Source organism: Leuciscus leuciscus, assembly GCF_965113295.1.
Source record: "Leuciscus leuciscus genome assembly, chromosome: 2".
Taxonomy (NCBI): domain Eukaryota; kingdom Metazoa; phylum Chordata; class Actinopteri; order Cypriniformes; family Leuciscidae; genus Leuciscus; species Leuciscus leuciscus.
In genome coordinates this window covers 49374730-49397734 of record NC_138726.1, presented here as the reverse complement: position 1 = coordinate 49397734, position 23005 = coordinate 49374730, and the positions used below count along the sequence as shown (strand labels likewise).

The window sequence follows — 23005 nt, the reverse complement described above, 5'->3', positions numbered from 1 at the left end:
TTTTTGTCCAAGTATAACTTGGCTTTAGTTGTGATTTCAAGATTTCTCCATCCTTTTCTCTTTCCATTGCTGTCTTTGTAGGTGCGTTTGAGAGAGTCTAAAGCTGTCCTGACGTCCCATAGGCCACTACCTGACCCAACTAACGTCAGGACCGACCTTCCACCCCCAAAAACCCTTCCACGCGGACACTTTCTCTCCGTGTCTCTCCCCTCGGCCCTCCCGCTGAGACAGCAAGTGAAGCAAAATAACTCATTCTGCCACACAATCGCTTCATCTCTCCCTCCGCTCACCCTGAGCTCGCTCGGACCGCTTTATTCTTCTGGTTTCTTCCCCCTCTCTCCTCCCCCCACGCGCGCTCGCTTTTTTCCCCCTTCCTTTTAGACCATCGTAACTCTACCAAAACAAGAGCTGGCAGTGCTGAATGGCATAGGCCTTTTCTATTGTGGTGTGTTTTTGTGATGTCTGAGTTGTGTGGAGTCGGCTGGTGCCTTTGTTCACGAGCTCTTTGGTGGTTATGAGGTATGTGGAGAGAAGAGAGGGGTTTTGACATGCTGGTGTGTCTTTAACCCTCTGGGGACCAAAAACGCGCCCACGCGTTTTGCTCGTTTTTTTTTTTAGCAATGAAAAATAAACACAAAATGCTCTGTTAATTTTGATCTTTCATTTTCGTGTAATACATCAATCGATCCTGTTCAGTTTCTATTTTTTTTCTGTATACTCACAATACAAATAAAGTGTTTTGCTTTTTGACAAATAAAGAAAAACTAACATGATGCTATTTCTGCCTTCTCTCTGTCAGTAAACTCCCGTTTGAAACGCGTTCGAAAATTATCTATAACTCCGCGAAAATTCAGTCAAACAGGCAAACAGACCCACGGGCATAAAGCTTGAGATCGCAGCTTTTAAATGAAGTAATTTATATAAAAAACAAATATTATCAGCTTCTGTAATCTGTATAAAAAGAGAGCGACTCCAGTCGAGCTCATTAGGAGCCATTCAAAAGTAATGTGACCACGCCCCGGAGAGCGCGTGCTATTCAAACGCAAATTCTGAGAACCATTTCAGTCTGTGAAACGCCCCCACATCAGCTGTAAACAAAGAGGCATAATATAGCCTACCTTATGGAGAAAATTTTCCGTGCTGATATGAGGAGCAGATCCCGCTGAGGAGTGAGGTAGGCTAAGTTATCCTTTCTCAAGTGTTAATGTGGAATAACGTTATGGAATAACGTTGTAGGCTTATGTAAACAAAAAGATGAATCGCGTTTCTATAATATGAATCGCGCGTCTATTTGTAAAGAGTGTTTAGCCTAAATATGAATCGCGCGTCTGTGTGTGAAAGAATAAACTGCTTTTACAGTTACAGTTACTGCGTTACAGTCAGGCGAAGTATGAAAGACAACATTTTGTTGACTAGATTTAGGTACAGTTTTTACTGTAGAATATACTGTCACATCAAATAAGCTTTTCTGAATATATATAAAATACTATTTTGTCAAAAATAAAGTCATAGACTAAGATGTTCCAATGTTGGCTATATTCAAACTAATGAATACATATGATAAAATGTAGGCCTATAATCTTTTTTTTTTTTTTTTTACAAAGAAAGAGTACTTTTTTTGCAGAAATATTGCTGAAATTGTAATTATTGTTGTAATTGTAACCTTTTTAATAAAATAGCAAAACATATTTACAAGATAGATGTAAGCAAAATCTTAAATGGTCAATATAAGTCTTCTTCAAAATATATATTTTGTCTTTGCATTGTGGCTCAGTCAGTGTCACACCTGAATGAATGGCTAATTATGCAGAGTCATTATGCAGAGTGGGTGGGACTAAGGTGTAAACTACTCCTCCCCCTCGCATATTGGCTTTCCAAGCAAAACCTGTTTTACACCATTTAAATCAATGTTTTTTTTTTTGTGAACGATAAAGCAAGACTATTTTCACATAATTTTGAAGCTAGAACTGAAAGGGACAACATCCATTAGTCAAAAGTCTTGTGGGCACATATTTTGTATGAGTTTTGTGGTCTTATTTCAGCAACTTTCATTTTTATTTTTTTAAATAACCACGCATAAACATTATTCTCTTAAAAATACAAACATCTACATACATGTTGCTCGCATATTATGGTAGGCCTGTTTGTGCTATATAGAGTGAATTTACACCTTTGCCATTAACATGTTTATAAATAACTGAAAAAAGCACAAATGTCAGAGCATGTCAGAACATCTCAAGGGCCCCAAAAACAGCTTGGTCCCCAGAGGGTTAAATGGGAAGTTTGTGGTCATGTTTTCAATTATAACTAATACTTTTGAAAACGATGCATCGTTTTCATTAGGGGGTCCGTTATATCAAAAGGAAATTCGGAAACAGATACTGTACAAAATGTTTTAATAGTTTTCACAAAATACATTTAGAAAGCTTTTAAATAAAATTAAATTGAAATATCTGCAAGACAGGGTAGACCTTTTTCGCTTTCCAAAGCATTGCTCTGACACTAAAACCATTACAAGTGTTCATGTTTCAGGTACACAACAAAAACGCAGAATTCAAGAGATGTCAACATGTTTTTTCAAACCACAAATGTTTGTCGATCATAAATAAAGGACTGCGTGATTAAGCCGCAGTCAGGTATACTTGAAGCCAGTGTACTAGAATGTAAAACGACGTTTTTTTTCCTTTACAAAATGTAGCAACACAAGACTAACAATAAAAAAAAGAGAGAAGATTAAGATTGTTGTGAAATAGATGAAATACAAAGGCTTTGGTCTGTTTTTACAATCAACAATGGTTTAAGTCTGATATGTACTTGTAAACAACTGCCAAACACTTACGTTTTTTTAAAAAACTCTGTCAAGCATTTTTAATCATAATTATTGGAATTAAATATTTCTAGTCTCACAAAATTATTTGACCGTAGGACACTATAATACAGCTATACCTAATAGACAACTTGTACCTGACCTAAAGAAATGTTTGCCTTTTTTTAACAATGCATGAAAATCTGTATAAAACAATTAGTTTTAGTTTTCTCGGGGCAATACAAATAACAATATATTTATGTTCCGCGATAATTCCAAGAGGGAAAACAAATACTCACAATTGGACAGTAGCAGAATGGATGAATGTTATGTTGATGCCAAAGTCTACCGTACTATAAAATCCCAATCATCTGACGTCACAATTATAAGTTATCAAGCGCAAACGGCCTCAGAATCAGTTAGTTATCTCCAAACCCTTATACATAATCATAAAGTACTCAGTAATTTACATAATGGCTGTTGTTCCTTTAGTAGATACAATAGTGTCATCAACTGAAGCCGTTGTGGGTTGATTTGAGCCTCGTCCTTATAGCCGGCAACTCTCCCAAAGTGAAAATATCTAGTGGGCGCATGAATGGGCTCCTCCTCTTGGTGCGTTTCTGCTTCACTGGTTTGATATGGGCCTGTATGAAGTCTGATCCATAATCCTGATATTAGCTCAGTAGAAAACAGTCACAATATATTGTTCTGTTCTCCGCCATTTCAAATGGATGCGAGACCAACATATCTTTTGGCTGTTAAATTGTCTTTTCCTCTTTACATAGAAATGCCAATGTACAAATATAACAAAAAAATGAAGTTCGAAAAATGTGGATGTAGCAGAGGTTTGTTGCGTTTTGTTCCGTTCAAGTCTCTCTAGCGTCCGTTTTTTTCCTCCTAAAGGTAGTGCCGTGAAGTTTTTTCCGACTGTGGAAAGAGACCACACGCCGTCTCGTCCTCGTCTTTGCTTGTGTGTGTCTGTCTGTGTGTTTGTGAAAATACTGCTGCAGAGGTCCAGGTTCTCTCTTAGTCTCTGTGTGGAAGTCAAAGGGCGAAGTAACTCTTTTCTTTACTGTAATCTTGACCAGTACTGAGACATGTCTGGCTCAGTTCCGGGAACTTGGACAGGGACAGATACTCCAGGGGAGATGAGTCCTAGAAATGGAGAGAGAATGTAGGTCAAAAACACGTTCCTTTGCAAACTTTAAGCTTTGGTGTTATGTGCGAATTTGTATAGATTGAGAAGGACAATGGATCATCACAAATTATTAGACATTGAAAAGGTCTTTTTTCAAAGTGCTAATGCTAAAAACAAAACAAAAATGTTACATAAATGGGTGAGGAACAAAGAAACACATTTCTAGATACACAAACTCATGCATTTAAAAGTAAACAGAACAATCAGACAATACATACACAAATGTGAACAAACTGGTAAAAGAGTGTATGTATACGCTACCGTTCAAAAGTTTTTGAAAGTCTCGTATGCTCACCAAGGCTGCATTTATTTGATCAAAAATACAGTAAAAACAGTAATATTGTGAAATATGATTACAATTTAAATGATCAGTTTTCTATTTGAATATATTTTCAAATGTAATTTATTTCTGTGATGTCAAAGCTGAATTTTCGGCATCATTACTCCTGTCACATGATCATTCTGATATGCTGGTTTGATGCTCAAGAAACATTTATGATTATTATCAATGTTGAAAACAGTTGTGCTGCCTAATATTTTTGTGGAGACCATGATTTCTTGACAAATGGAAAGTTCAAAAGAACATTTATTTGAAATAGAAATGTTTTGTAACATTATAAACGTCTTTAATGCATCTTTGCTGTATAAAAGTATTAATCTCTTTCAAAACAAAAACCTTACTGACCCCAAACTTTTGAACGGTAGCATAAATGTACTATCGGGTGAGTTTGTTAATCGCACAATGAACTTATTCTGCCTACCTGTTGAGGCGGTACCAGAAGTTGCCATTGTTTGGCTGTTCATGTGTGCCTGCATATGAGGGGGTGTGTATGTGTCGTAGCTTCGCCCATTCACAGACGGACTGGTGGGCAACATGCAGGAATAGGAAGATGTCTGGCTTGGCTATAAAAAACAAGAATATATGTATATAAATATATAGCTTTAGTTATATCTACAGGCACAACTGTAGTTTCTATAACACAGAGGAGTTTGGGTTAAACTTGAGTTTGACTTGGGTGATGGAATGAGAGACACTTAAGGAAGCATCACACACAGCACATTAATCCAGTTATCAAGGGTAGAGGAGGAAACAGTTGTTCATGATGCTACTCACTTGCATAGGCAGGTTGTTAGACATTGTGAAGCTGGGCATCGGAGGCAAACCCGCGTACGTGTTGGTCAGAGCCGTGTCTGGGCGGCCCAGCATTGACCCTGCTGTGAAGGACACTGGGGAAAAAAGAAAAGGTTGAATTTTTTGTTATTTCTTTATGTGCTTTTGCCATTTTATTCGTTTTTATTTTTTTATATGGCTATTTTGGTTTATTTTTATTTCCAGTTAACAATTTAAGTGCTTCAACTTAAATTTAAAACCAATTTTTGGTTTAGTTTAAGTTTTTTTTTAACTAAACTGAGTCAATAAATCATCAATCCTTCTTCCAAAATGTGTTTTTGTCTTACCCTGATTCACTATGGTAAACCTGTTATACGTGTTTGTATTTTAGATATAGCGGGATGGTTTTTGCTGGAAATTGCGTGCATACATAATTCGCCCTTGCATGTCTCGTCATATTCATAATTACTTTGACGCGTGTATGGTGTGGGAGTGGCAGAGGATAGTTGTAACAATGAACGAGAAAGGTTGTCATAGAGCAGCTAAATCTCAAACCTCCGGGGAATCACCAGTTTAAAAAAAAAGCCAAACACAGGAGAGTCTCCTGGCAAAAAGAGAACGACAGAGCTCGTAATAAAACAAGAATCAACATTAGCTTGGCTTTTCAGAGATGGCGAGAACTGAGGGATTTGAAATGTTGTAAAAGCGAAGCGGAGATGTGTTTTTATTACTCAACAGGTGAGTAAGGTAATTAATCGAACACATAATTTGCCATATGTCGCTCTCTAACAGAGTTCATGGTAAAGCATTATCTGTTGTGAAGGGTCATTTCATAATGGTTGTTGTAGCTGTGCTGGAAGTACCGTGTCTATTAATGGATATAGCTAATGTAACGTCTTCAGCCAGTCAGCTTGAGATCATTTCCATCTAAACTGGTTATATCTCGTAAGCCTAGTAGTGAAGGTTTTATGAGCAGTGGATAATCTCTCTCTGTTTAGTTAGGCGAAAGAACCATATTCATCCGCACAGTCACACAGAACCTAAGCACAACCAAAACGATGTTCTTCTGCTAAATTCATGCAGTTTGCACTTGGTGTGAAGACATTATGCCTTATATGTAATCCTCAAGAAGTTAGGTTGCCATTTACCAGGAGTGGTGGGTTGTGGCATTGCCTGGTAGACGCTCGAGTTGAAACTGCTACTGATGGGAATGTGACTGGAGGAATTGCTGGCTTGTCTTCGCTGGTTCCTCAGCTTCTCTTCCCTCCTCCATTTCGCTCTTCTGTTGGAGAACCATACCTGCAGGCACAGAGAAGGTCAGCATAGATGTAGACAGTAGTGATGGTGCACATGCATTAGTTATGGTATGGTATTATAATTGAACTATTACCATATTCTCACCTGTATTCTAGCTTCTGGAAGGTCAATTTTTGCTGCAAGTCTTTCTCTTGCGAAAACATCTGGATAGTGGGTTCTTTCGAACTCTAAAACCGATGTGAAAACAAAGGTTATGCTTCGAACCTCAGCAGGATATGGGAGACGTGATTCTTACACTTGATGCATACCTTTTTCCAGGGCTTCGATCTGCTCCTGAGTGAACGACGTTCTGTTCCTTTGCAGTTTTCGCTTCAATTGCAGCCGCATTTGAGTCTCGTCGGAGTCCTCGCCATTTGAGCTGATGGAGTTAGTGTTCTCGCCACTGTTGTCCGGTTGCTGGCAACCATCTGCAAAATAAAAAGGGTGAAAATTGTAGAATTATCACGCAAACCAGTTTTTGCATTACCTTGAGTTGCATCAGTGTTATTTTTGTATATAATATAGCATTTAATAACATTTTGAATTAGCTTTTATTTTTATATACATTTTTTTTATTTCTAGCTTAAGTTTGAGTAATTTTGTTATTTGCATATTGTTGTCATTTTTATTTTTTATTCTTTTTAGTTTAATTTCTATATAACTTTATTTCTATATATATATATATATATTTTTTATTTTATTTTTTTTATTTAAATTTTTAGTCATTTTAGTACTTCAACTTCAACTTATTTATTAAAGATAGTTGTCAAAGCAACATTTGTAATCAAAGTATAAGTTTATTTAGTTTTAAGTTTTTATTTTATTTTATTTTAGCCTTATTTTAATTCAGTTTTAGTAATAACACTGAGTTGCATGTGAATAATTGACAAAAAAAACATACATTTGCAAAGTATTTATTTATTTATTATTGCAATGTAATACATTTATATTTTGCTTGCATTCAAATAATTGTATATATATATATATATATATATATATATATATATAATAAATTAAATTGTGTTATTCTGTATTTTATAATGTAGTATATTAAAAAATACAAAATAACAAATTTATTTTATTATTTACTTTATTATTAGTCATATTTTGTATGCATTCAAATCATTATATATATATATATATATATATATATATATAATATTGTATGCATACAAAATAGAAATAAATAAAATAACAATTATTTTGCATAATATTATATTATAATATAATTAATCTAATATTTCAGACTTATTTCAGATGGAAAATTAGCATTTGGTGTGAATACACCCCAAGACTTGAGGCAAGAATTGTCAGCATTATCTCCATAGTTCCGTAACAAAGTACCAAAAGAAACGCATTGAATCATCCTCAGGTTCCCTTGGATGTTTTCATACACAGCACATATAATGTATAGGGATTCTTAGTGCTATTCACCGTATGGGTGTCCAGGGACCTATTGAGGTGACCACCAACACTTGAATAGAGAGCTGCTTTTCTCAATGACACAATACCACCAGAAGAATGAGGGGAACCATTAAACTGTGCAGACAGAGATGGGCTGCCAGGCCTTTTTCGTCAGGCTCAAATTCTCCCGAGGGCACAATTGGAAAGGAACAACAAAAAGAGGCATGCAGTGCTCAGCATTGTATAACACAAGGATCTAGTCAACAGACCTTTCAGTTCAGTATGTTAACCTCTACACACCACTGTCATTAATCAAAGAACCCCAGGCCTGCCCCGTTAAACGCCAGTTAGGATTTATACGTTCAACAGGAGATGACCATTGAAAGACCTTTGCTTGCTTAGTTAGGATGAGTTGGAAAAGTCTCTCCAATCTGACCAGAATCTCTCCAGGCTATTAAAGCAACAGTAAATGCGAAATGGAAATTTGGTCATTTTCTGCTCATTGTCATTTCTAAACCTGTATGCTGTTGTTTTAAAAGTAGAAATAAAAGAAAACATTCAGTGTCAGTTCATAATAATGCCATTTAAGCTCCAAAAATAGTATATAGTCCATGTACTTGTGCGCTAAACTCCAAGTCTTCTGAACCTATACTAAGTCTTTAAAGCATAAAGACATGAGTGAGCATTTTTATTTTAAAGGTGTATTATCCGTTTAAGCAACACAAATACATTAAAAGATCGCTTGCATTATTCTTCATTTAATATCAATGCTATCAGATAGTGTTTGTGATACTGTGAATATCCACACGCAGGATTCATCAACCTGATTCGAAACTAACTATTCATCAACTAAACTTTTTATCATTGTCTCCTCTAACCAAAAGCCTGTGGATGTTCTTTCTCTCCCTCAAAAAAACAACCTCTAATGAGCAATTACAGAGAGACCGAGCTGTGCCTGTCACAAATTCTTGCATGTGACAGAAACATCTTTTGTCCCGGGACACACAGTGCTTTTCTCTCACTCCCCATGGGGCGCAAATGATGTCGAGGGGGGAGGGGGCAGGTGGTACCGCATGGACACCTCCGCAGAAAACTCTTCTCCTAGTCACGCAGATCCAAGACCCGGACAGAAGCCGTATTGAGATGAGCGATTAATTAGCACTAACTTCTCAATTAATGAGTGGCCATTTCTCATCCAAGCATGTCAATGGCACGCAATTCTAGATTCTGTATATTCATCTAATGCATCTCCGGATGGATTGACATATAGACCTAATGACTGCAAGAGATTTCCTACACTTTTTCAGGACAAATAAACAAATAAAATCCTGCAGAATATTTGTCAAGTTAAAAATAATATAAAATATGTACAGAATATGTACATTCTTATATACTACATATAGATACAGTGAATAGTATACTTTTTTATTTAATATTTTTAAATAATAATTGAATATATAGTATATTTTCTTATAATTTCAGTATGAATATTATAGTAAGAAAATGGGATGATAATAATAATATATAACAATTTTTATAATGAATAATATTAATATATTTTAAAATGTAAATTTATATATATATATATATATATACATATATAATTTTTTTTTTTTTTTTTTTTGCTTCAGTTGTTTTGTTGTTGCTGTGCCTTTAGTTTGTTGTTATTCTAATTTTGCTCATGACAGTGATGCTCTTATTACTTTTAGACTGTCTCACCTTGATTTGGTTGTCCTGGCACAGACGTACCAGGGTACCATCCCGGGCGTGTGCCCCACGTGCCGGTCTGCCCGTTGAGCATTCTCAGCTTGTCGTACATGCCATCTGCACCCATCTGTTGCTTTTCGCTAGCCAGGTTGCGTAGGACTCGATTTATCGACGACACCTGAAAGGTATAAAGAAGGCAGTCAGTCAATTACTGTTTTAATGCATCAGCCATAAAATGCCATTTTATTTCATTCTGTTCCATTATAGCTCCGTCCATAAACACCATTTGTGTTTATACCTGTAAATTTGAGCAATTTGGATAAATGCGAAATAATTAGCAAAAATTGCATTGCAATTGCAAGAATACATGTATAAAAATGCATTCTTATTCACCTATTAAGAAATGTGGTTTATGAGAAGTGCATAATGACGTTTGCACAATCAAATGATGCAGATGAATCATAATTTGCACTTACGCTCGGTATGTTATCGTTGGTGCACACCCCCTCAGACAGTAGTCTGTCACGAATTTCCCAGGCAAAGATAGAAGGACACTCCCTCTTGTACTGTGCTATTTTCCCGACCACTTCAGGCGTCGCTACTCTCGGTTTGCTGCCTCCGATGGCTCGAGGTCGGATGGAGCCGGTCTCATAATATCTGCCCAGAATCTTGCTCACGCACCCATTCGACACCTGAATGGACAGCAATATACACAATTCACATACATTATTTAAGACTAAATTGAAATAAAGTAATGTACTTCAAACAATTATACGCTTACGTTCTTATTGTCCAGTTGGACTTTTGCATCATCATGGGTCTATGAACACAGAAAATACGCCTTAAAATTGCTAGGATGATTTCATTACGTTTAAAAGTTTTGAGAGCTAATTAGTCACACTTTACATGAGTGTTTGCTTCAGCAATACAAATGGTTAGCATCTTGATTTTTTTGTTTTTTTAATTATTGTTATTGCTGTAATTAATTTTATTCAGCTGTACTATTTGTAACATGGACATTGTGTGACCATGATATGACTTTATAATTATTTCACTAGGTCCCGTAAAGCTTGTTGGATGTACTAATGGGCTTCAGGGTCACCTGCAAAATCCTGGAGATGTCGCAGGGTCGCGCTCCGCTGTGAGCAAGTTCCACGATCTTCTGTCTGGTGGAGTCCGGTAGCGGTCTGCCGTTCACAAAAACCCCGCCGAGCTGGTTGACGCCACTGTGACCTGTGGCACATGGAGACATAACAAATTGGCTCGTCTTTCCCCCTCGAAAACATTCCCTCAATGGGTGGTGTCCCATTGTCCAGAATAAAGCTCCACTTCTTGGAGCTTCTCTTTGATCAGCGTTACTGACAACCCGAGTCAGATTAGAGTTTTTACATTGCAGTGTCCATGTTATACAATATAACATGTCAGTGTAATCAATAACAAGAACTTTCTACAAAAACATTGCACTTCAACAACTTGAGCCAGCAAAGGAAACTTTTTTTTTTTGTGAATTATAAAGTTTTTCTGACCATCATTAATAAGCTACGCCAAGTTTTGAATGCTGTTCCACAGCTCATTGTGCCCTACAAACCAACACTGGAATGTCATGCACTAGACTCGAATCAATCAACAAACACACAGAATCGACTGATGAAATGACCTCTGAGTCTGAACATCTCCATTCAAGTGAACTGATATTTTCATAATCAAATTGTCCTCAAGAGAACAGCTTTCCACAAGACCGTGCGTCAGTGTTTGGAAACTCTCATTCACACCAGACTAACAAATCCCTAATAAATAAGCACACACATCACCATTGAGGAACAACAGAAAGAGATTAATTATCACAAAGCATACGGCAGCGGTGCTTTCCATTGGAGTGTCCGTTAAAAAAAAAAAACAATGTGCAAAATAATTCGATATTAGATACAAACATGAGCACTGTCTCAGAAGGATATGAAAAGCGCATACCGGTTCTGTGTATTTTGATGCGATGTGAAAGTCCAGTGAAAAGTCAATTCAAAGCGAGCAACAAAAACAAAACAGAGGCGAATCCCTACGAAAAAGCCTCCCCGGAGTGTGTGTGTGCTCTAGCTCTCTGCTCCTCTCTCGTCTGACTGCAGGAGCCCGAGCTCCTAAGCAATAAATAAGCTCCAAATATAGAAGAAGAAGAGGGGGGAAAATATGATGAGCCTCTCTGACATTTGTCTTTAGAATAAAGCTAGCTGCACGTCAAGTTTGAGCTTAATTTCTGGAAATAGGCGGAGGTCGCCTCGGATCATGCATGGAAGGCTCATTGAAAAGATCAGCTGAAGTACTTGTGGCAGGACTGTCACTTTATATGACACTGCTCTGCTTTTGAAAAACGCATCGTCACGACAAATAGTAGCATGATAAAACGACCCTTTCTGTCTGCATTTGGATATCAGACAAAATTGGATTCTGCTCTTGTTGCCTTCAAGGGAGGCTTCCTTTTATTTCTAGCTACAGGAGCAACGCACGAGGACAGGGGCTTGCGTGTTTCTAAACATATTAAATCTGACAAAGCTTTCTTTTTTTTTTGAGTCCGTCGTACTGTTTGTAACAAACCCAACATCTGCTGGAGCATTGTGGGAAATGCAAGTGTCTAAATTTGAAATGTACAGAGAAAAAAAAAGTGAAAGGAAGGTATTTCTTTCTGATCTGACCCTTTCAAATTCATTGGTGATTCAGTCATATGAAATATTACAGTGAAAAAAAACTACAATTTAAATACCACATCCAACCGGGCTAATTTTAATGAACCTGATTCATTTAAGCACTGATACTGCACAACAAACGTGTGGTAATCTCTCCAAATCCAGTGGAATAATCCACTGCCATCCTCTCTGTCTTCAATAATTCCTGGATTAGTTGGATTTAATAGACTCTTGAACGTAAGGAGGAGATTCCATGAATCCATTTGATTGATGTCACCATCACACAGAAACATGACCCGGCCTGTCATTTCACAGTTCAAAGGTTAAGTCTTAATAATCATATAATTCCCCATGGTGTAGGACTGTAGATCTGGCCTGGTGGCAGTCATAATGAGACTTGTATTTTATTGCTCCCCTACTAATGGGGAAACATATGTTGTGAATTCTAAACATCAATCCTAAATCTCCAGGGCAAATCTTGTTTTAAAACAACAGTTTCTGGTGCATGAATACGAATTTCTCAATTTATCTTTCTATACATAAAATATAGCATTAATTATTTGAGGTCTGTCTTTCTACAGAAATATTTTTACATATGACTGAACAATGTGATTACATTACATAATCTCAGAGAACTAATCCAAGCATTTATCATATGTCAGACCCAAATGCAAGATCTAAGTGACACTGAGCCGTTTACAGACTAACAGAACTCGTGTTTTTCCCCCCTCAAGCAAGCACAGAAAATCTGGAAATCAAATCCTGGAATCATCAAACTATTTCATGTGTCCCATTGCATGCATTAGCTGTTTCGGGAACTGTCTGTGGAAGTTGGCAAATTTTCTGCATTAATTCAGCCAGAGCTGCATTTATTTGTTACCAACTCGAGCAGAAATAAACATCTCCTCCCCCATCAGCCATTCATTAATGTATGCTCGACATTTATGAAAAATGCAGTTTGTATTCCTATGGCTTTTCCTTTTAAATATGAACATGTGGGGGGAAATATATAATGCGCATTTTCAATGCCTCTTCGTTTGACCATAAATCAGACTTTAGCACCTATTATATAATTTCCCATCATGCACGGCAATTAAAGTTTAATCGTAAATGAAAAGAAAACAGTCAGCCGTTGGAGAAAAAAAAAAAAAAAATAGCCTACACGAGTGGCTTAATAAGAATTGCACTTACTGTTTTGCATCATGGACGCCACTCCTGATTCCCACGTGGGTTGGTTATGGTATTCTATTTATGACAAAGAAAATGTATAGGGTTAGTTGTGAAATCCAGATTTATTTCTTTTTTAATTGCAGTTTTGCAACAATTGCGGCGTTGCGTTTACGGCCGATGCATCTCAACGCACAAGGGGGTTAAATGATGTATATTTGGGAATAATCCTTTCTAGAGGAATTTCAGCTTTAAAAACTTGCCTGGTAACAGAAGTTGACTGTCCGTTTAAAAATTTAGCCCTTCATTTGCCTCTGACTATTTAGATCGTTCCTAGGATAGAGCAAAAGAGTAATATTAGTTCGAATGACTTGTATTGAGTCATGTTTTTTATATATAATAGAGAGTTTTTTTTTATTGTACATAGCATTATACGCAGCATTTTGCACCTGCCGTTTTATTTTATGGCACATAAAATAGAAGAAATTTATTTGAGGTATTAAATAGGCTCATAAAAGTAAAATCTAATATATAGAATGGAAGAGTTCACGTCTCAATTTCTTGGTGGTCTTTAAAATATGTTCAACCTTCCTCTTTAGATCTTCCCGTCAAAAGTGTACAGTGACACACGCTGTCTACTTCGCATCAGTGCTCTGAAAAGTGAGAACTGGAGGGGGTGAGAGGATCCTAACAAAGCCTGCTGGAGCTCAACAATGCGCCTCTTTTACCTTCTATACCCAAACCCAGCCATCACAACTCGGCCTCTGCAACTAGCAACACAACCTCCCACCAAACGTACCAATACTTGCCCGAATACAAAGAGCCGAGGGCACCCTGCCCCCCAGACGACCATACATACACACACACACACACACACACACACACACAGCATCCACTGTCACTTTCCTGACGGCCATGACCCCGGTGCCCGAACCCCAATGCGTGTTTCTGTTTGTGAGGTTTGGGGAAATAGAAAAGTAATTTCGCGTTATAAATATCTGTAGGTGTTTGTGTAACGGGTGTGGGTTGTTAGGGGTTGTAAAAGGATGCAACAGCCCAGTAGGGTGCTCAATTGGGAAAAAACAATTGCAATAAAGGATCTATTCAGCGACATTGCTAAAAAGGGGCCCAGGGAAGGAAAGTCTTTCGTTTCATTTTCTCTCCCGACGCTGAAATAACAAAACCGGTGTGTCCGTTTCCATTCGCTCTCTTCCCAAGGTTGAAGAACTGAAAGTGTGTAAACATTTTAAATTTAATTGAAAAAGTGTTATAAACTTAAACATATCAGTACATTTGTATTTATATAGGCTAATCTAAAAATTAGCATTTGAGTGTTCTAAAGTTTTTTTCCCCTAAAACATTTTTGATTTGTTTCTAAATAATTACTTTTTGTTAATCTTTTAACTCTTATATTTTCATTTGATAATTTCCCCACCACACACAAGAAACTAATTAATATATACATAATTAAATTGTCTAATTTTAATTAGTTAATATATATATATATATAGCCTACATATATTATTTTGTGCCAAACTATTTTTATGCGGTTAAACTATTCAGTAGAATTACAAAAACGAGATGTCAGATTGGTATACTGTAGGTTTTTAAAATATATTTTGGATAGTTGGTTATGTGAGTTTAATGTTTTATAATAGTTGTCCTAGATGAATTTCCCAGAAATTGAGCAGTAAAGCATATTCTATTCTATTTATATATAATGTGTCAAGAGGTTGTCAGCTGTAATTTGCCTTCATAAGTGTGGATTTATTTTGTATTGTTTTAGTGCCGTAGGCCTATATCTATAGGCTATTTATAAATAAAGAAAAGAAAAAAGATTAATAAAAAAAAGTTAGGCTACGTCGATTGGAAACTACAACCCGAAGGTAAATTCTAAATACCTTTACAGCCTTATTAGCTCTTAATCACAGCAAATGTTAATTGTTTTGTGCTCCTTTAATTCGCACTCGCTCCATGCATTGCGACTCTGCGTGTTCCCGTTAATGATTTATCTAACGTCCTATACAGGCTGTTGTTGTTGTTTATGAGGTTAATGGGATCTCATCTGCATTTGTTTCGTTTGTGTAATCCTTAACTACAATTGCTTTAATTAAACATGCTTATTCAGGAAACAGAGTTCTCCATAAACATCATTCACATGCAGACATGCATCTGTACGTGTACAAAAGCGCAGTGGGAAGTTTTGAAGGATCTGACATTAACATGCCCTAATCATCTTATACTGCCATCGATGGGGAAATCTTTTGTGTTTTTGTAGCTACATTTATTTAGTGAATGTTTAAGAGGACTTGAGCGTCCTAATGCTCTATAAGTAGGCCTGGTGAATATTTGCTGGATGCTAAAATAAACGAGTCCGCTGTGGTGGTTTGTTTAAGGTTTTAAATTAGCCTAATGAAAATTAAATGATTTACCTAATAATTGTATTTATTACATTTCATTCGTGCAATGTACTGATGTTTACTTTTAGGCTAGGCTATATATGGTAACCCAAAAGTGGAAAGTCTTGACAGCGAATTAAATAAAAAAGATTGAACTTTATTATCTCTCCTTTTTACCAATTACAAAAAAAAAATCTAAATACGAATATTCCTATTATGCAAATAATAATAAACAAGCAGGTCCTCGTGAGATTCAGGGAAATCTTTAAGAAGGCACTCGGCTGATGAATCATTCTGACACCTTTCCTCAACGGGTCAGTGCGTTCCCGTGCTCCGCAAAAAAAAAAAAAAAAAAAAAAAAAAAACACTGTTCAGGCCTAATGTGACTTCGAACTCTTTCCTCTCACAGATAGATATTTACTTTCCATAAACAGAAGCGGTTTTCTGCCTAAAAAGTAGTCCGAAAAAATACAACAATCTGAGAGTTGCATCTTTATTTAGTAGCCTAATTTAGTTTTACACTTAGCCTACAAACTATTAACAGCACGTTTTTATTTGTATGACTTGGGAACCACCCCTAACAATAATCTTAATGTCAATACATATTAATAATAATAATAATAAGGTGGATCACTGCAGTAAAATAGTACTGGATCCCACACGAACAACTAACTTTTAGTTTCAGCATGCGCACTCACCTTTTTGAGGCATTCTGCTCCACCGCCTGAGCCCTTCCGAGCAAAATAGTGAAACTGGGAAAGAAACAATGGATCTCCAATAGTAATTTCTTTAAATATAGTTTTTTCCAGCGTCCCTCTATCTGGAAGGAAATTCCCTGCGAAGGAGACACAGATTGACAGTGAGCGGAGATGTCAGGACTGCTCGGGGATTGAGTGTGTGTGTGTGTGTGTGTGTGTGTGTGTGCTCGCATGTGTAGTGAGTGAGTGAGTGAGAGAGAGTGAGAAAGTGAAGGCGCATGGAGGGAGAGAGAGCGCGCGGGAGAGAGAGAGAAAGAGAGAGAGACGGCGTTGAACACACCTATCCTGATTGGTGATAGTACTGATGTATTTAGTCTGTCTGTTCCCAGTCGCAGCTCTTTACTGGCCCATTAGAGAGAAGCAGTGACCCTCTGCCATCACAGAACAGAAAACAGGCCACTTTTGAACCAACTAATCATTCCGCGCATGCAAATGCCGAGCGCCCCCTCTCAAACTCACTCAATATTGCTTTATGCAATGGTGTAGCATTCTGTTTCTGTTGGATGCACTGCTTAAATCTCACCACTGGGCTTGAGCTCACTCAGAAAATACATTTTAGTGTCTCTTTTGTCTTATGTATTTTCATATTACACTGTAAAAAATGTTGCTGCAATTAGTTATAACAACTTAAATTTGTTGAGATAAATAAAAAATCCAACCTAACTAAACTAAAGTTAACTAAACTTAATATTTTAAGTCAATCACATGAATACGTACTTTTTTAAGTCGAAACATCATATTATTTCTTATTCTAATGTTTACATTTATTTAAATCATTTTTTGCAGTGTAGTTTGCCTCGAAATGTGTGATAAGTAACTTGGCAGTTCACTTAAAATTAAGTAAATAAACTTAATGCTTAATTGAAAAAAAAATGAGTTTCCAAAATTCCACGTTATAGCCTACTTAATTTTTTCGATTAAGCATGAAGTTTATTTACTACTTAATTTTAAGGCAACTGGTTTCCTACATTTCTTAAAGTTAAGTCAACTGGTCATTTTTTATTGAATATTTCAATGAAAAGAAATTGCTTTTATACTATGTTATAGCTTAGAAGGACTAATTATTTGAACGTAATATGGGTATGGACACTGTTGTTAAGTGTTACAGCAAAAATCTGTTTTATTGAATATTCCTGATTGATTGATTGTTTGTTTGCTGCATGGGGCTTTTAAGTCCTGAGAGATCTGGCCCTCCATGACACTGATAAAAGAAAGCAACCTGTTGACAGCTGCGAATTCAAAAGGAGAACCTGTTTGCTCTGTACATTAAGTGCACTTGCAAATGGTCCCTGGTGCAACTGGCTAAAACAAACGCAAACACTCTCCACGTGCTTTTGTTGACACTCACGCGCTTTTGCACCGTATCTGCGCGTGGAGGTTAGCCTACCTCAGTGTCCACGTGGCCCCCTAAATTGTTCACCGTTCACTAATTTTACAGCTCGTTAATCGGAGTCGCAAATAGTGATGACATCTGTTTATAACTTTCTGTTTGCAACAGCCCGCGACCTAAGCGGTTTGGAGAATAGATGGATATATGCAAATAAAATAAAAAATATGCGGGACTTACTGTTCCCTGAGGTAGATTGAATTTGTTGTAGCTCAAGATAATAAATATTAGGTTTTGAATGTTTGCTAATTTAAAGGCTTGTTATAAAGCAACCATTCTTTCCAAAGTAGGCTAGTGTAAGCATTATTGTATATCGACAGAAAAATCCAGTTTTAAAATTATATATTCTTTTTGCGCTGCGTCTCGAACTCAGATCTGTTCCCATTTGCCTGCTGTAAATAGTTTAGAAATCTACACTTATGCCTAAACTGTGCAAATAATTTATATTGTGAAGTAGGCCTACTGTTTTCAGTATAAAGGCTATATATATATATATATATATATATATATATATCGCTGTAAAAAATAAGTTGCTGCCTTAAATAATTAGGTACAGTCAGCTTGGATGTTTAAGTCATTTCAACTTAAATTAGGCTATATTAAACTGACTTAAAAAAAATAGTTGAAGCTTGTATAATTGTTGCAAAAGCTTATACAAAAAGTTGACGATTGCTTAACTTATTTTGAGGAGCAATGTAAAAACATGTTGTCATAACTTATTGATCATATCATTTTTTACAGTATAGCAACTCATCCGCCCCCGTATTCAGATGTCTTAGCACGAGTCCCGAGTCTACGGGAGCCGGTTAAGAGCTGAAGGAATTTTACAAAGAAAAGAAAAAAATATAGGCCTATACGATAGCCATTGCGTATGCAAAGTTAGGAAAAAGCCAACGCTCATCAATAAACTATCTAGGAGGTGAATAAGAGCTCCTGAGAACCATCGCGTTCCTGACTGTGTCACAAAAAGCCAGGAGACAAACGACGCTGCCAAGGAGTTAAAAAAAGGCCTTATGGGAACGGATAATGAACAGCACTGTCCCATATCGGCCGTGCAGAGTTTATCTCTTACTACAGCAAATGTTTCCACAAATGAGCTCTTCTTATCTGTTTCAGCCTCTGATGACTAACGCACCTTAATATGTTCGTTTTTATTTCAAATGTAGGCTATTATAAAGAAGCAAAGACACTGCACTGCAACCCGACAAATAGAAAGCCCTATAAGCTTAGTAATTGTGCCGTGGCTGTTGATTTGTCATTTAGATCAGTTGTAAATCCTCTCCGTGTTAATGAGGTGTATTTAGGAAGTGGTCTGATTCAGGGCGCATCATCAGCCTCCAGGCCATACAAACCCTGCGCATCACACGGACCCTGCAGAAGGCAATTCTACACGCAAAGCAATTAGCCCAATTGAGATTAGTAACTGCTAATACGAAGTCGTGAAAAGTAATCCCTAATCTCGTATAGCCGTTTCGCTCTTGGGCAAAGTGGTCACTGTGTCTTCTGTAGGAAACTTTTTAGAAAAGGAGAACGAGGGGAGGGAATGGGACTGACGTCATACTTCAGGAAAACACAAAAGAGTGAATCGATAAAAATAAAAAAAAGTCACGAACGGGCTGACAGATTGTTTTATAAATCAATAGGCTATACAGTTTGGGAACCAAATAAATGTACTTACCACCAACGTTTTTTTTTTTTTTTTTTTTATGTTTTTCATATAAGATTTAGTTATTTATGTTGTTTACTTTATTTTATTGTTGTTTATTATTTTATAATAATACTAATAACAAAAATGTCTTGTTTAACGTAAAATATTAATAGAAAAGGCACCTCCGATTTCACTTTTATTATTATTATTATTATTAAGAAAGAAGAATGTTTAGTAAACAAATTAATTCTAATTGCTGTGGGGAAAATGGAGACCTAGTTTTACATGTTCTTTCACTTAGCCTGCTACTTAATTCTGATGTTAATTTGCGTTCCCTAGCTTAAAATGGAAAGGTGCTTTTAATGTAATAAAACTTCACAAACTTCTTTTGTGTTGATGTAACGTGTGTAGGCTACTGTATCTGCACTGATGAATTGACGTAATTCATCACATGTTATGAAAATGTATTAAAATAACCATTTCAAAAGCAGAAATATGTAGGCCTATGTCTACTTTGTCATAAACCGAAGGAAATACGCACATTAAAGATAGGATAATCAAATGTATTTTTCTAATGAAGATATGCCGTGCATTTGCTTTAATGAGGACGGTGGGAAAAACATGCAGTATTTCTTAACTTACCGGGATATTTCTGACTTCTGATCAATATCCTGCAGTTTCAAGCCCTTGCGATTGAATAAATTAAAACGATCTCATGAGTCCAGACCGTGTTGTCACGTTTGAATCCCGTTTGGAGTGGAAATGTCAGTGAGAATGAAAAAACGCTGTAACCCTCACTCACTGTAAACTTTCTCTTAATATCAGCCTCAGCTCGTCAGCGATTGGTCAGATGACGCGCTACGTCACGCTGGAAAATAGTTCTCATACAGCCATGCATGCAACATATCAGGGGAACTCCATGCTCTCACATTAGCCTCGATTTTCAAGACGTGTCTGGCGTGATTATTGCCCTATATTTCAAGTGAAGAATTAGGAGAATTATACTTCTGTTTCTGTCTTGGTGTTTCCTAAAGAAGGGCATTTATTTGATATAGAGCGGGGCAGTTTTATAATATCAATATATAATAAAAAGCCTACACATTAATATAACCTAATAATGTAATGATAATATTAATAAAATATAGGCAATTGAATAATGTTTATGCTATATTTCAAATGCGCACCACTATATTGATAACAATAAATCATTTTTAAAAATAAATTATTTATGGTTTGCTAGTTCTCCAGAAATCATCCTATATTTACACTTATGCACATGGGTTCTAGTTAGTACATTTAAAATAATTATCTTTGATATATTTCAGTAATTGCAGAAAGACGGTTTTTCATAGCCTATATCACAAAAAGCCTATTTTTATAATGCAAATATTTGAAACTTTAAAACGTCGAATGTTATTTTATTTTTTTTATTTTTTTTTCAGCCTCTCTTCTAAGTTCCTATCCGTCTGTTAAGCAAATATTGGCCAAGGCGTCACGGAGATCTTATTTACCCTACTCATTCAGGTGGAAAATCAAATGGTTAACCGGTACAACAGCGCGTTTAGTGAAAATGTTTGTTTCCACCTAGCTGTGTATGGTTTTCTTTAATGTCTACGACCATTTCTGGACCATTTTCTCGATTCTTCCTAAAAGGAGAGCTGTTGCGCATATAGGCTATTTATGAAATTCTGTGCAGCATCTAAAGAATGAAAACATTAGAATAATAGCCTAAAGGTGAAGCAACATGGCATTTACTTCATATGACGTGACGTAAAGATGTCACTGTCCATAGTGCGCAAATGCGCAACAGTCCAGTGGTGTGTCTCTCAGGAAATGAATGGGTTGTGTTGGTTCTTTAGGACGTATGGAGCAGGTATGGGGCGCGCACGAGCAGTATTCAGCCCTTTGTTTGACGTAACCACAATTAAGGGCCACAGAAACCGTGCAACGCTGCAGGGTTCTCCAGGTGATCGCTGGAAACCGCACGGCTTATCATGCGGTCAATAAAAGAAGACGCTGCGCAGCGGCCGGGCCAGGTGCCTCCGTTCCCTGTTCCACGACGCCCCGCTCTCAAGAACCCGACCAGGCGTGAAGGAAAATCTGTTCAGCCGGCCTCTCAGCATCCTCTCTCCCCCCACTCTCTCTCTCTATCTCTCTATCTGTCTCACACGCTCACATAGACACACACACATAGGCTACATTTCTCTTCTATACAACAATAAGAAGTTTTCAAGTGCTGTTGTATTTCAATAACGAGTTTGATATGAGCAATTCAAATGTTCGTTATCAAAATTAATGAATGTTTAATATTTTGTTTTTAATTATTTGTATTACAATAGGCTATGTTGTTATAATGGCATAATCGCTTATGTATACACAACAATTGATTTTACGGAATAAGAAAAGTTTTCGAAATATCTGTCAGGTTCTTAGAAATGTTGTCTTTACATTCATGTTGGTTAAATGCATTCTTTTTTTCTTCTTCTTCTTTTTACCGTTTTCTAGAAAACAACTTACTCGGTCTTCAAATACTTGAGCGTCATAATTATTTCAAGAAACTTTATAAGACATGTTATAAGGTATTTTTTGTAGGCTACATCGTACATCAATAATATCGTTACTACTTTTCCAAAGTTTCCTTAGTTTTATGTAACCTTCAAAACGCGCCTTTATTAAAATATTATTGGCTGTTTGTAAAATTATGGATTCCATTTTGATATGATTCGCCATTAAATTAAGAACTGAAAACGCAGACGGTTTGCCTTCTGTTCTGCTATATTGGAATAACTTCTCTAATGACTGGCCTTACATCTGTCATGGATCTTCTGTTTACTTATTCTTACTGTTTGCTTACACATAGTAAAACAGGTTCAGCACTGACCAGTCATTACAGATAACATTATTTTATGCATCGTCATCATGTATGAATGTGCAAAGCTTCGTTTCTTTTCTCTTTCTCTTGGATTCAAAAGAACAAAATGAACAATCCTTCATAATTATGCACTTATAATATTTCCAATTTCCCCTTCTTCTCATCAAGACTAGCCTTAAAGAGATTAAGATCTAATTATATGAGTATAGGCTATAGGAGGTCTCCTCAAATCTCTACCTTCAGGTCCTTGTCGTCCCAGTTTTCTCCTAGAAGCTGAAGACTTTGTGATGTGTATTATGTGTATTTCGGTTTTTGAGCAATATGTGTGAATCTCTCCCCCTCTTTAATTTAAGCAGTCCACCCCCCGGCCCTGGACAGAGACATTAGCTGAATTCCCTCAGGCTGATCGCAATCAATTTGTCCGGCGCAGACAGCAAAGCCCTGGATGTTAGAAACTCACTTTACCTCAATGTGACAAGCCTGAGTATACGACCCACAATCTGAAAGCACAGCCAGAATAAAGATTCAGCGCAAGCTTCAATTGTACAGTAGGCTATAGGCCTATACGGCCAAAGCT

At 36.7% G+C, this 23005-nt stretch overlaps 1 protein-coding gene across 5 annotated transcripts; it reads right to left on the bottom strand.

Moving 5' to 3' along the window:
* Positions 1 to 2379: 2379 nt before the first annotated feature.
* Positions 2380 to 20377, bottom strand: pax6b (paired box 6b). Of its 5 annotated transcripts, XM_082157605.1 has the most exons (14): positions 20199 to 20377; positions 16462 to 16598; positions 13628 to 13697; positions 13389 to 13442; positions 10625 to 10755; positions 10304 to 10342; positions 9999 to 10214; positions 9535 to 9700; positions 6681 to 6839; positions 6517 to 6599; positions 6264 to 6414; positions 5119 to 5231; positions 4766 to 4907; positions 2380 to 3961 (listed from the first exon to the last, which is right to left on the bottom strand). In XM_082157605.1, exons 4-14 carry the CDS (start codon positions 13399 to 13401, stop codon positions 3876 to 3878), a joined length of 1299 nt encoding a protein of 432 aa, XP_082013731.1. In that variant the 5' UTR covers positions 13402 to 13442; positions 13628 to 13697; positions 16462 to 16598; positions 20199 to 20377; the 3' UTR covers positions 2380 to 3875. The 5 variants fall into 5 exon arrangements, with proteins under 5 accessions (XP_082013731.1, XP_082013728.1, XP_082013729.1 ...); XM_082157602.1 differs by lacking the exon at positions 13628 to 13697; XM_082157603.1 differs by lacking the exons at positions 13628 to 13697; positions 20199 to 20377 and adding an exon at positions 16802 to 17370.
* Positions 20378 to 23005: the final 2628 nt, after the last annotated feature.

Bases quoted from the DNA above. Each gene is read 5' to 3' on its own strand.
- pax6b (XM_082157602.1), bottom strand. The intron at 10,215-10,303 runs GTAAGCGTATAA...CTGTCCATTCAG, and splicing joins TCCAACTGGACAATAAGAAC to GTGTCGAATGGGTGCGTGAG. The intron at 4,908-5,118 runs GTGAGTAGCATC...TGTTTTTTATAG, and splicing joins CTAACAACCTGCCTATGCAA to CCAAGCCAGACATCTTCCTA.